We start from the raw sequence: 14962 nt of genomic DNA, 5'->3' as shown, positions 1-14962 counted from the left end.
CAATTCAAAGTGTTTATTTTTGTGTGGTGGGTGCCAAGTCTTGGAAATCATTTCAAATACATGAAACTATTCTGGTCAATGAAAATGGATAACCTGTGAGCCAGCAGAGTAGCGTCCAGGACCACGAGAAGCATTTCCCTTGGAACCAATGGAGCTTTCCATGCTTTTGCCACTGCAGCAGTGCGTACGGAGGCACTTGCCAAACTCTTTTCGCACCTCAAAACAAAACAGGAAAGAAAAATGTAACTGGGGGGGTGGCGACCATTTTTGCGCCACTGAGCCCGTTTGGGCATTGAACCAACATACCTTCTTCTGCAGCACGCAGTGGAAGATGAAGATGAACATGCCCTGCAGCGAGTTGAAGATGGTGAAGAGGTAGGCCATGACCACAGTGCTCTCGTTGACATACATCAGGCCAAAGGCCCAGGTGAGGCCCAGCAGGCACAGCAAGGCGATGGCTCCGATCACCCACGATCTTCAAACACAACCCATTTCCTTAAGTTAATCTCGGCCGCTTTCATCGGGCCAAAAAATATACACGACTCACAAAAAGCTACTAGGGTGAAATTTCACGATTAACCTACGATGAACCGCAAGTTTTTACAGATGAACTTCATGTGACTTTTTTTTTTTTAAACTGTTGAAAGGTTGACGAAAAAGGGAGCTCTTACTAACACCCCCACTCTCGTTATAGCGGCTGGATGTTTTGGTTTGGATTAATTATGTTTTCAATTAGCCCCGATTAGCTTTGGGAGAATTGGTTCCATACTTTGTTCTACCCAACACCGCAAATATCTCCACTGCATTTTCAATAAAAATACAAAAACATTCGCTACCCCCCCCAACCCCACACAAAATAGGGCTGTAGTGAAAATATGACATTTAGCATTGTTAACTTATAATTAACTGTTAACTTGTATCATTGTCAAATCTCATCGTGCTATATAAGTGTTGCTCTGCTGTGCTAGGTTGTAATTTTCCCGTAGGTTTAACCCCTCCCAAGGAGGCAAAAATGGGATAAGTCTCCCCGCACTGCTTGGTGAGACGCTCCATCACAGATCTGTAAATGAGGTTTCTCCATCAATTGTAGCTGAAATAAATCTCATTGTTGCGCAAAGACTTTTGTTGTCTTTGTTTCCCTGGACTAGATAAGGACTTTCAAGGTAAATTAGTGACCTATCACCTTTCCAGGTGAACTGGTTGAATTAGAATTGGTATTTTAACAGTTCTCTTTATCACACTGTTGACGTTTTGACATCACACGACCGAGACAACACCTAAAAGCTGGCTTAAAATCGAAAGAGGCAATTGGCCGCGGAGCTCCGTGTAAAATAATGTAGGTTCATCCTGAAATTTCATCCCAAAACTCAAGATCTTCAGCTTTTTTTGTGAGTTGTTTTGCTTTCATTGTAGTTAATTTTGCACTCATGGATTTCTGGGCCCTGGAAAAAGGTACACTCACATTTGGGTCTGAAAAATATCACTAAAATACAGACATCAAGGTTGTTGAATGAATGGGAGATGCGGCACACAAACAAATGAGATGATGATGCATGGAATTGAGCTTGAGCTTTTCGAGTCTGGGCTATGTTTTTGAAACACAGACTAGACGTTCATTAAAGTGCGTCTTTATATCTTGGATAATGGAGGTCCGTATAAATGGCAGCAAAGAAAACAAATCTATTTACTTTCACTGCATGAGATTTACAGCATGTTCCATATTTCACTGAGTTTAATTGGCTAAAGTGTCTTGTAATGTTGGGGCAAACCGAGACACGGCATTTCCTGTCTGGTTTTTTTTTTCTTTTTTGTAAACTTGTTAGGTTCATCAGCAAGTGGCTCATATCACAGTTATAATCTCTCAAGGGCATTTGCCAGGTTACTATCGTGACATCGTGTTTTCTGGACAAGTTGAAAAGTTACACGCCTAGCATTGTGGACATCTCGCTACAGGCAAGACTCAAATCAGAATTTTGGAATGTCAGAATTTGACCATTACTTGCCCAGGCTACAATTTTCTGTTACTAAACGTGTCATTTTGAACAACAATTTTAGTGTGCCTAGTCACAAAATGAAACCAAAAAAAAAAAGCATACCTTGGTAAATATCACAATAAAAAATGTTGGAGAGGATTATTGCAAATAAAAACAAAACAACACATCTTTTTGCTTGTGGCATGTGTCACACAGAAATCACATCATTGATTGGACAGGGTAGGGATTTGGGTTCCTGGTTTTCCCGTGTGTGTGTGACGGCAAAGAAATGAAGCCGTTGAGCGGGAGAGGGTGAGACATTTTTTTTTCAAAATTTCTCTTACTTGATCTTGGGTTCAAAATCCCGATAGCTGGGCAAAACAAATGTTAGAGTATTATGAGAACTACATCACCGAGGCGTGAGGTGGGGCAAACAGGGTGTGGTGGGGGGGGGGGTGACATCGGTGATCAAAACACATTCACAACCCGACATCACGGGCTGCATTTCGCCGTTTCTGGCGAAAAGACTTATTGGTGATTTACAGGCGCCTGCCACCATTATCTCTGCTCACAGGAGCATCCAGCCACCGTCGTAAACATTGGCAGACCTTCACGTTTAAAGGACTAATAAATGGGTCAGGTGCGCGGTGAAAATTTGTGATTTATGAATTCAACATCATTTTCCCAGGGCTGCCTTAATGACCTGGCGGCACAGGGTACTTCATCAAGGCGAGCGCGATCCGGAGAGTGGGCAAAAACCAGAGCGTTGTCCTCTAACTAGAGGTCATCAGGAAGACTGACTGCTGAACAAAACTTGGGAGAATCACTAAAGAACAAGCGAATTGTGAGGCCGACAGTTATGGTCCAAACAAAAGCACCATTATTTCCCCCACTTTTGAAAAATATCCGACACTTCTTCATGTGTATTTACGTCCTGGTGACAGCCCGCGGGATATAAAAATTGGGGGCATTGGGCTTTCAAATGAAATTTTAGGACCGACTTAAAATGCACAAGAAGCTTTCCAGGTGAACTTAATTTTGACTTTGTGGAACTTTGAATGCATACATCAGGGGTGTCAAACTCATTTTTGTCACGGGCCACAATGTAGTTACAGTTTCCCTTTGAGGGCCGTTATGAATTTTGGGAAATCTTGAAAATGTTTGATCCCCTCCTCATAGTGCACAACAAGTTGATGAATAACTAGTTTTGAAATCTGAAGTCAATAATGACTGTTATTGTGGTTTACATATGACAATTTGAAATTTTGGTTCAGACTTTATCAAGCATCATGGAAGTTGACATGCATAATTTGCCTTCGCGGACCATATAAAATGATGTGGCGGGCCAGATCTGGCCCCCGGACCTTGACTTTGACACCGGTGGCATACATGATGAGTTTTGCTGTTCAGCTCCTTGCAAGAGAACCAAAAGTTGCGCAAAAAGAACTGAAACATTCGACAGTTGTACACGGTGGCCAAGAAATTTAGGGAAGGTCAAATTAAGTTCACCATTCTAAAACTTTGGTAAAAGCCCCAAATCACAAACTTTTACGACTGAACGCTTCTAATATTTGGTTTGATATGATACACTATAGAACATTTTTAACCCTTTAGGGGACAGCGGTTACTACAGTGGACACCTTATCATGTTATCAGATTACACGGTGCATGAATGGGTTAAAGGACCTGCATCGCCATATTAGCAACAACTCTCAGAGTAATGCAGTCTGAAGAAGCACACCCGGAATAAAACCCAGCAAAGTTTTATTGCACTCATCACCAAACCGAAGCTACAAAAATTGGCAATTTTGTGCCACCAAATTGCTCTCAATATCCTGCAAATTCCCTCGAATGAGCAGAGTCGTCAATCATTGAAAACACCGCGTGACTCATTTTCTTGGACGACACAAAGATAAATGGTTCATCAGCCTGGAGTCGATCAAGAATTATAATTCCAAAATAATATACCAAGTAATAAAATGTGCAGCTGCAATGAACCTCACTGCATTACAAAGGTGCTTCAATTTATTTGTAGAAGCTGGACAAAATATTGCTCTGTGGGAAAAAAAATGTCGGAAAAGTTTTCACCCAACCCAGTGTGTGACCCAAAACCTGATGATCAAAATATTCAAAACACCTCTCCGTGTAATGCAGGGCAGTTCTTGACCCATCCAAATTACACCTCAAGTCCTCTAGTCTCAATTTTCCCCTCACAATAACTTTTTCCGATTAATATATTTTGCTGTAACAAGACCATGGGAACAAAAATATTGTCAGACAATAAAGTAAATAAAGTAAAAAAAAAAAATGTATATATCTCAAATTCTCCTAAAAAATAACTTCTTTAGCAAGAAAATAAAAATGACAAGATATTGTTGTTTTGGGTCAAGTCTGAATTAACCCTTAAGCTGTTATCGACATTTTGCCTTCTAATCCGCGCAATGTGTGGACGAATGTCACCTTTTCAGTTCGTCGTCTTCCTATTACGTTCACGATATCATCTACAGTAATTGCTAGCTAGCTGGCATCTAGAATATTTTCGTCATACCGAAACTAGAACATTTTACTGCCCCTGTGTCAAATCATGGCAAATGTAGTCCGACTGTCTTAAAGCTATGGTCGCCTGGTCAATCCAACGCGAGCTGAGCTTTTCTGGTAGCATATTTTCAATGTTATGATGTGGCTCCGGACCGGTGCAAGGGAAACAACAGTCATTTGGCAATCGCATAAACCAAAGTCATAACCCGACCACTGTTCACCAGATTGATTAGCGATGGTAAAAAAAAAAATAATAATAATTCCCCCATCCGTCGGAGGATCCCCTCCTCCACTCAAAGCTTCACCTGTGTAGTTGCACAGCGAGCAAAAGCAAGGGAGCCACGTGGCGCGATACGATGTTTTCAACCGGTTTGAGCATAGTAATGCTCAAGCTAGTGATAAAAAAAAAAAACAGACGGTACAATTCTAATTAGAAACTCTTGAATATACAATACTTCACAAAATTAATGGGCTTTTTAACCCTGTGCGTCTGATTTTTTATTTTCTTTTTTAAAAAAAATAGACCCGTTCATTGATGTTGCCTGATAATACGGTGAGCTTAATGGCCCAAAAAGTGGTAAGACAAATGTAAATGTAAACCTTTATAGCCACAATAATAAGCTCATTGTAATATGTGTAAAACAATTTTAAAAAACACTTCAATTGGGAGGGGGAGTTTAGAGCCAAAACATCAAATACGTTGTACTGTTACAGGTCCGGGAAGGATTGGGAGGGTAAAAACACGTCTCAAAAACACAACAGCCATTTTAATCGAAACAAAGAAAATACTGCGTCTTACCAGTGCAACTCTACAATAACGCATCCATCGTAATAACGGTGGCTAAAATGACGAAAGACAAACAAATTCAAGATGAAAATGACAAAAGAATAAGAGAAAGAAAATGAAGTAAAGCAGCATGATGACATTGTGACAAAAAAGTACTTGCATCAAATCAAATAAAAAGATAAACACAAGCCCAAAGTCCCGACAATAAATAAGCTGCCATTCATGTTTACACACAAAGCGGAACAACCTTGACTTGGCCATGATGAAATACAAGTACAGATTGGCACCACAGTTGCTGTCATTTCTCTGAGTAATGGGCTTTGCCTTAAAAAAAAAAAAAGTCAGATGAATGAGGCCCGCCAATTTTGTCGTGGTCAGGCGGAACGTTGCTGACTGTTTTGAAGTCACGTTAAGAGTTCGGCTTAAGGCGCATTAGGGGAGCTCGGTGTCATAAATCATAACGACGAGAACATGACACAATGAGTCGCAGGGGAACGGAGGAAGGGATGAACGCGCCAAAGTGGAAGTGCAGCGACCGGTCGACGTCATTCCGAATTTGGAGCCGTTTGATTTTAGCACAATTAGCGGCAAATATTAGACAGAAGTAGAACAAAAGATTACTCTTTCAACAAATAAAAAAAGAGAGGAAAAATTTGACACATCAGCCACTAAAAAAATCTTTTTTACAAGATACAAGGAGGGGGGTTTGTATATTTTTGTTTGTTTTTTTTTTTTTTTACTGAAATTTAAACAATATCTAAATGGGTATATTCCTATTTAGATGCATATTTAAGTAGTAACGGCTTTTTGTATGGTTGATAGGTGGCCATGAGCGCACGCTTTGATGTAGATGGCTGGTGTTCCGCCATTTGATCCATGACAGTGTAGCAAACTGGGATTTTTTTTTTTTTGTTCAAATGATGAAAAGCAGATAATTCAGATTGATTAATTAACCATAAGCATGTAAAAGGAAGCTCCCGTGGTGCCATTTCAAAATGCTATTTCTTGCTAATGGAATAAAAATAGGGAGGCATATACTGTAAGCGCAATCCAAATGCTCTTACTTGATGTTGTCCAGGCAACCGGAATCGGGCTTGAGGATGGCTGTGTGATGGAACATCTTGTAGAGCGCAATGGCCAGGAAGATCACGTTGAGCTGCGGGAAAGAACAGCGGGGACGTATCTATTCATTTCAAATCAGACCACTTCGGAGCGCAAAGCTCGCCTGCCTGCCCCCCACTTTGCCAAACAGAGCGCAAAATCCTCCGAAACCTCTGTGATGGTACTAACTCCCCCCCCTCAATCCCTTCGAAGTAACGCGGTCAAGGGTGACAGATGCGTACTTGTAAGAGCGAGCCCTTCCACCTGACTTATTCATACGCCTCTCATCTTAGTCACACCAGAAAAAGCAGCAGTGAGACGCACCTTACGGACACCAACTTCATCGCTTGCCGGAAATTGAGAGATGCACGCAAATGCCCACGCTCATCCCCCCTCAACTGCCTTAAAAATAAAATGGTCAAGTTTTTATACTGCTATTATTATACTGCGATACTGTTTTCCACCCACTACTTCGGCCTGAAATATTCACATCAAATATGAATTATCCTCTATTGAATTAATTTTTAATGCAGCGTGTGGACTTCTAAGGGAAAGGATGTACGAAATTGGACACGCTTATTTCAGGGGGTGAGGCACCATGGTGGAAAATGTAAAAGGTATGATGTGGGGGGGTGGGGGGGTATGTAAAAGGAGTTAAATTTGCAAAATAAACCTCGAAAGCATGTCATTGAAATTTAAATACAGTGCCACCTCAGTTTTGGTATGTCGTGAATTAAAAAAAAAATATATTTTTTTTATCAAGGACTTGTTTCTTTAATTGATGTCCTTGTTTTCGCATATCCTCAAAAGTCAGACTTTTAAAATAAAAGCACAACAGAGTTTGAACACACTTTTGATTAAATTTTAATCAGTGATGGGTTTATGCGTCGCTAAACATATTTTTTGGGGCAGACATTTTCTGTCTTGTCTTTCTTGAGTTAAAGTTTGAACCGTTAAAGATTGCGCAATGCGGATTTCACCATGCATTGTAATACGTAGCTGACGTTTCAGGAAAAAAAAAAAACATTCCAAATTTTGCTTCACTTTTACAAAAATTTTCTGCAATGGATTGATGACAGAATCCGACGATCCACTATAATTATTCATGGTAGTAAAACAAAAATTCAATCTGTGTGTCATTCTTTCCATTATTCCTGATTTTTTTTCTTCAGAAAAAGAGAAATTAAAGAAAACACAGGACATAATAATTTTCCACATGTTACTTTTAGATTGCAAATTGAAAAAGGCATAGAGATACGATTCAATGGGACATCTAGCTTTACAATTTTAATTCTTTTTTGGGAGGAGAGAGAGACAGAGGTGGCAAAGTGGAACATTATTCATTCAAAAAAGCCATAATGGCTCGAACCCCCGCCCCCAACAAACAAACAAAAAAAAAAAACTCATACTAACACCATCCTGGCTGAGCTAATTCTAATTTCTGAGCCCTTTTCAGGAGCACCGCAAGCTGTTCTAATTGGATTTGTGCTCCAGCACACCAACACTGATATTCTCCTTGGTACATTGACGAGATAAAGGAATGCATCACGAAGCAACCGCGGAGATGTTTTTTTGTTGTTGTTGTTGTTGCGTGATTCTGCCCAAAACTGGAGCGTGACGAGCGTGCGTCGTGCATGTCAGGATTTAGCAAGTGAGTCACGGGCAGGAAGATTGCTGCTGTAGATCATCCAAGTGGGATGAAGCCAGGATGTTTTCCGACATGTCTGTTAATCCGCATGGCCATGACTAATCTTGGAATCAAGGCTTGTCTATTATCACTCCGACCAATGAATAACCTTTGCAAGAAAGTACATCATGGTGAATCGATTTGCTTTAAGGGTCCGAAAACGCCCCCGGAAAAAAATCAGCCCTTTGACCAGTTGCCGCCAGATTCAGTTTTGGTGTCTATCACGACAGGACACATGAAAAAGATCCATGTCGAACAGGAAGTCATCCGTTTTGGTTTGTAGCAGCCATTTTCTTTCCACTTCAACTCACGAACCAGATATACTTGATCGATGATTCCCAAATGATGTCAATTTCCATGATGGATGTGAAAATGATAATTATTGACTCAAATGAATGTAACATAATGTAATTTTTAAATCTATCAATGCAAGCGACACCTTGATGTGCAGGTACCGTATTTTCCACACTCAGAGGCGCACTGCATTATGAGGCACACCTTCAATGAATGGCCTATTTTGTCATTTTTTTCATATATTGGACGCACCACATTATAAGACACAATCTACAATACAACCACTAGATGGAGCTACGCTAAAGGAAATGCCAACAGAACACAACACCACACTACAACCTGATTTATATAGCGACGAACAGATGTCAGTCAAACTTATTTTAATACAGCAGCATCACAGTTCACTTCACCAACAGCAAGTTATAACAGTGACTCGTTAACGTTGAACTCTCTTGCCGCTGCTCTATTTCCGTGTTCAACTGCGTAACCGATCACCTTAAGTTTGAACTCTGTGTTGTGAGCATGTCTCTCTTTTAGGTGTCCCTTTTAGTGCGGAAAACCATCCCCAGTAACAATCTCATGCACCAATAATGATAACCTGTAACCTGATAAGATGGTCCAGAATGCCGCTGCTCGCCTCTTGACGGGTACTCGTAAGAGGGAGCACATAACTCCTACTCTTGCATCCCTTCACTGGCTCCCCATTCATTTTAGACTTATGTTCAAGATCCTCCTCTTTATTTTCAAATCTCTGAATAATTTCGCGCCACCTTACCTCTCTGAGCTCATCCGCCCCTACACGCCTGCCCGGTGCCTCAGGCCTGTAGACCAGACATTATTAGAAGTACCAAGAACTAAACTGAGGCTCAGAGGGGATGGAGCCTTTTCTGTTGCTGGTCCCTCTCTCTGGAATGACCTCCCACTGAACATTCGGCAAGCCTCCTCGCTGCCCATCTTCAAAGCCATCCTCAAAACTCACTTGTATTCTTTGGCATTCGACTCAGCATGACTTAGATTTGTTCTTGGTTTTACTGTTTGGTGCTTTCTACCGCCTTTATTACCGATTTGTCTTACTGTTTATTGTGCATGTTAAATTGCTCCATGTACAGCACTTTGTATGCAGCGATGGCTGTTTGAAAGTGCTCTATAAATACTGTTGACTTGACTTGATAAGCTGTCCACTGTAGTAACCGCTGTCCCTGAAAGCGTTAAATGCTCTCCCACTCCATGGAAGAAGGTACAATTGACCTGAGGTTTCTCCTGGTGCTGTTCGCACGACTTAATAAGCAACGTCTTCGGCTTTGCACCTGACTAAACAGGCCCGCATTCCAAATCGTTGTCACCGATCAATCAATGGATTCAAAGCGAGGGTCCGATCCCGGCAGTCTTCACCAGGTCAAAGAAGCAGTCATCCAATGCTAAGAATTTGCACAGTCACCTCCGATTCCAGCTCAATGCATTGCCGTGACCGGTTGGCATGAGCCGCACTGCCGTTTTAAAGCGAGGCAATCAATGAGTGATCTTCAGAACACCGAAAAAAAAAAGCCATCGTATTGTTATCTTGGCACAATGGGCCTTCTCCGTGTGGGCCCACGAGGCGAAGAAAGAAAGAAGGCAGCAGTCGTGGGGGAGGATCAATCATAATCACAGTGTGGATTACTGTAACACCTCGAGTTCACTCTCCCTCCCTGCCTTCTGCCTACGACTGGTCGGCCGGGTGACAAACTGCAATATATTCTCCGCGCCACTCATTCGTTTTCCTTGACAGTTGCGTGCACGCCGGTGGGGTCCGCACTCAACAGGGCAGAGAGCGGAAAGAAAAAAAAAAAGAGGGGGGGGGAGTGTATGGGTCGTCTATGCGGCGACCCGCAGGCTAAGTAGGGTTAATGAACACAAGGTTGGGGGTGAGACACACTTACCATAATTATCAAGGTTGCCGGTCCGATGAAACTCCAAATGAAGTAGGTGTCAAGGCGAAGCCAGCAACTGCAATGACAAGCATGGACAAGATTGTTCGCAATGCGATATGGCACGGCTTCTCAAACCACGGGGTCAATGAGCCAAAGTTTGGGCAAAATTTTTCGCGATAAATGAGATTGTAATATTTTTTTAAATCAACTTTTATGGGGACCAAAAAAAGTAATGATCCTACTTCAGGGGTGGACAAACCTTCCAGCTAGGGGCATATATATGAACATTTGAAACGAAGAGAGGCTCATTTAAGTTTGTATTTAGGAACCATGCAATGTAGGTCAGCATATGGTGAGCTATTAGCATAACTCAATAAAAAACAGTCTTCTTCGTGTGATATCAAAATGACGAATCTTGTACAATACCTCTTAAAATATAACTCAACAAAAAAAGAAAAGTCCAGTCTTGATTGATTCGTGTTAGGGTATCCGTGGAAAAATATGTCCAACAACTTTTAAGAACCCCGAGCGTATAGTTTGCCTCTCTAGTAGGCATTAAGGTTTATTGAATTGGCCGACAAAGCGAAAAAATGGCCAACGGACTAACATAAAAGCTGATGAAGACCAGAGCTCAACCCGATTCGCTTTCAATTTGCCGGGTTAAGGTAGCAAATTACCGTCACAGATGCTAATTTATGGACGATTCAATTAGTCCCAAATTGAATCCCGACTGTATCACTCCAAAGGAATTGGTTCGACCTCGACCCGGACCCACGCGCACGCCCGTTAAGCCCCGATGACAAAGCGTCTTACAAGCTCCGACTACTCCGAGTAGGCGCCACAATTACGACAATAATGCAAGGCACCCTCCGCCCCCTGACCTCCTACCTCATAGCACAGAACAAGTAAAAAAAAAGGAAGCACACGAATAAGAAGCACTGAGCTGACGGATGAACCAAGATAAGATGTGACTCGTGGCTTGTGGTTGAATTATTAATTGCCTCATCTCCGCTGCTTGGCGTAAGATAGACATCTCCGTTTTTGGTAAGTCTAAAATGACCTTCTTGGTACATCCCGGGTCAAAATCATCCTCGGTCAAAGGACCTGTCTAGAAACTAGCCCCCAGGTTTATAGATGTTGTCACTGATGGTAAGGATCAATTCCCGCTCAGTGACGAGTGATGATTGGGAATGCGAGTAGGGAATGTTTGGGGGTGGGGGGGGGGGGTGGCCTTCTTTCCTCCGCGTGTTTGGATGAGGAGTATGTTGGTTATCCAAATACAGGCTGGAGACAATGAACAGTACCTTCAAAGGTTTTATTTTTCTTTTCTGCAGTTTACGAATCGATTCGGGATCCTGAGAGTTTCAGATTTCGTCAGGAAGCCCAGAAAAAATACAGTCATGAGAATTTTGAGAGACAATATGATAATGAGAGGCGGGGAATTACGCCGCCATGCAAATACCGGAAACAAAGAAAGGTCGATGCAATCCGATCTTGGCATGTCGGGAAAGTCCAGACCTCTCCCATTGTGTATATGTCTTGAGATAAGAGCATTTTACATTTTTTGTTTAGAGTGTTTGAACAGAACCAACAACAGAGTGGGGCTAAAAAAAAAATCACAGTCCGGAATAGATTCCTTAAACAGGAACCAGTCCAATATCAGCAACTTCTAAGCATTTTGCCAGAAACAAATGATCTTAAAATAATTTTAATCAAACAACACAAGAATTCTGAATGCTACCAGGACATTTACACTGTCAAACCCAAGCAAAACTTGAATTTATTTTCACTGTCATACGATAGATGAGAATAGCCTAAGGCAAGCGGCTTAAGGCGCCCTGCTATTGGCTGGCAACCAGTTCAGTGTGTCCCCCGCCTACTGCCCGAAGACAGCTGGGATAGGCTCCAGCACCACCCCCCCACCCCCCGCGACACTTCTGAAGATAAAGTGGATCAGAATATGGATGGATACAAGTGCTTTAAGGCAAATTAACCCGTACAGGAAGTTGGCAACGCTTCTATCTTTGGTCAAGGAACTTGTCTGGAAATCAAACTGAGGCATGCTGGTACTTGCCGTAACTGGCAGTGAAGATCACTGTGACTGACTAGTCCACAGTCCCATGCGATCGAAATCGGACGAGAGAAATCCTGTTCAGGCACCGAAAACACCTCAAATGCAAGACTGCTGGACTGTGAGTCAAAGAAATAGACCCTCGACTCTTGCTTTGGCTCGGTTCCCGCACAGGTGGCGGGACTGATTTCCACCGCCGACGGATTTGAGAGTCATGCAAATAACATGTTTACGCATTTTGTCTCCTAAAGGCGCGACGGCGAGAGCGACTACTTTATCAGAAGTGACAGGGCCTGATGCCTCTCCCTGGGACGAGGGCCCAGAGTAAAACACACATGGACGGCGTAACGAAGAGGAAAAGGCACAAACAAAAAGACGTGCTGGCAGCTCTTCAAAGCGCGCCGCCACGTGCACCTCCGTTATATATCTCGCGGAAGGTTGTGTTGTTCCTTTTTTTCCCTCCTTCCTCAGATCACAGACAGATTTAACGACTTGGTGGGTGGCAGGAGCTTCAGGCATGTCATCTTCTTCAGCCTCCACTGGTTTGTCTTTGGCTTTTGGAGAGCATCAAGTTTCTCACCTAAGTTTCTCAGCCCCTGCGCTACGTCTACCAACGCGCGTCCCTTGAGGAAACGGGCGGGGGAGGGGGAACAACGTGGGCCTGCTTCCGCCCGGTGGCTTTTTACTTCTAAGCACCAATCTGAATGGAGAACACAAAGCCTATTCTTTATTGAAGGTAACAAGTCATTCAAAACCTCCCCTCATCCTTCAACAGCCCTGTGTAATTGTTCCACCGGTGGCGGGCGTTAATTATTCACGTGAGTGTGGCAAGCAATCGCCACCATCCATCACCACCAACTGAGGCTCTGCCCGTCTCGAAACGTACCAGCTTGTGTGTGCCATGAGCAGGTCGTTAACTGCATGCCACTTGTGACGGGAACTCGGGTATGTTGGTATGTATAAGTAATAACAGGAGGAGTCTATTTGAGGGAGTTTTTTTTTTTTTTTGGTGCTACATAGATGATGTACCTGGGAAATAATAATAAAAGCTAACCTTTATACTAAAATTTCGCTCATAAACGCTGTGCTCCATTTAGTGAACTGGTGCGTCATCCACTCATAAAATATTATCAATGCCTTAGAACAGTAGTACCTCTAGTTATGAAATGAATTGCTACTGGAAGAAATTTCTTAACGAGAAAATTTTAGAAGTCAGTGTAAATGCCCTAATCTGTTCCAAGGCCCCCCAAAATTCTGACATAAATGTTTTCTAAAGCCTAAAAATGCAACAAAATCTGTATCAAATACATCGTACAATTATATTATTGCACAATAAAGGAGAATTGTGCATATTGTAAAAAACAAAGAAGAGCATCAAGAATAAAAATGAGGGTCATTTAACTTTTAACTGTGTCCTTATTGTTTTTGCCCTCTAATTAATATTCTCTCTTGTAAAGAACTGATCCAAGGACATTTGCTTTTGTCGGCTTGTAACAATCTTTCGAAAATGTCCAAGGCAAACATCAGCATAGTGAGCGATCGCCCACCTGGTGAACACTTGTTCTGGTATAAATATGTTGCGTTCAGAAAAAGTCAGAGCTGTGAATAACAACCCATGTTGTATTTTTACCTTTCGTATTTTGAAATGTCTTTTGTAACAAGAGGCAATATTTTCCTGTTGAGGGGTTTCGTGACTTGAACATTTCATATGAAGAAACGTTCATAAGTAAAGGTCCCACTGTACATTATTTCCTCAAATAATGGACACCGTGTTCCATTTATTTAACACAAACGAATACACCCTCAAATGGACGACTCCCTTGTCCATTGTAATGAGGACGAATGTTACCCAAATTAATCAGTTTCATCTTCAACATAAGAAAATAAACACCTCCCTTGATATATCACTTAAAAATTAGAACAAGCATACTACAGTTCCTCAAGTAATAGTCACCATATCCCAATTGGGCTCCAGGTGTGTTATCCATTTAAAAGAAATAAATGCATCTCTCAAATAGATACCTCCCTTATTACAAACTAGCCATAGCCACAGTCAATAGGAGGAGGCATACATTTGTCTTAAGTGGATGATATACCGACTAAATGGGGCAGAGCGTATACGAGAAAAAATAGGGTACATTGGTTTTCAGCATTTTTGGTAAACATAGGAGGTCTTTATTTTTCTTGAATGAAGGCCGCACCCGTGAACTAAGTGGCATGCGGCGTCTATTAAAGGGTTAATCCATTGGGCGTATTGAGTCAATAACGGAAGAAATTGGGTACTTTGTCCACCAATGTGAGTCAGGTGTCCATTTGACATGTTCGAATCTGGTACTCACACTCTGTCTGTGCCGTAACTGCGGTAGTCAACCGCCGCCGAGACGGCCACAACGAGGGCCGGTACCCCGTAGCCCACCAGATAGAAGTAGCGTCGACGGGAGTGCTCGCTCTCGAACACCTCCACCAGCAAGATGTAGAGCTGCACGCCCTCCAGGAACATCCAAGTGAAAGCCGCCAGGAAGAAGAAGTGCAGCAAGGCGGCGAAGACGGCGCATGCAATCTGAATGGTGGGCAGGGGGAAGGTTACTTTGTGTGTGTGTG

General features: G+C 42.3%; 2 protein-coding genes across 14 annotated transcripts in view; one reads left to right on the top strand and one right to left on the bottom strand.

Moving 5' to 3' along the window:
- LOC127605003 (adhesion G protein-coupled receptor L3-like) overlaps positions 1-14962 on the bottom strand; it is a 138762-nt gene that overhangs the window by 11981 nt on the left and 111819 nt on the right. For 8 of the 13 annotated variants that reach the window (XM_052072553.1, XM_052072544.1, XM_052072570.1 and 5 more), the window contains 7 exons: positions 14701-14921; positions 10300-10366; positions 6363-6454; positions 5311-5352; positions 2318-2344; positions 307-475; positions 94-216 (listed from right to left, as the gene is read on the bottom strand). In XM_052072553.1, the coding sequence (XP_051928513.1) occupies positions 94-216; positions 307-475; positions 2318-2344; positions 5311-5352; positions 6363-6454; positions 10300-10366; positions 14701-14921 (741 nt within the window). The remainder of the gene's footprint in view (positions 1-93; positions 217-306; positions 476-2317; positions 2345-5310; positions 5353-6362; positions 6455-10299; positions 10367-14700; positions 14922-14962) is intronic. The other 5 variants (XM_052072632.1, XM_052072648.1, XM_052072580.1 and 2 more) reach the window with 1 other exon arrangement.
- mfsd8 (major facilitator superfamily domain containing 8) overlaps positions 1-14962 on the top strand; it is a 375281-nt gene that overhangs the window by 289424 nt on the left and 70895 nt on the right. The window lies entirely within an intron of this gene.

The sequence above is a fragment of the Hippocampus zosterae genome, chromosome 1, assembly GCF_025434085.1.
Source record: "Hippocampus zosterae strain Florida chromosome 1, ASM2543408v3, whole genome shotgun sequence".
Lineage (NCBI taxonomy): Eukaryota > Metazoa > Chordata > Actinopteri > Syngnathiformes > Syngnathidae > Hippocampus > Hippocampus zosterae.
The sequence above is the reverse complement of the archived record's forward strand: the minus strand, read 5'-3'. Positions and strand labels throughout refer to the sequence as shown.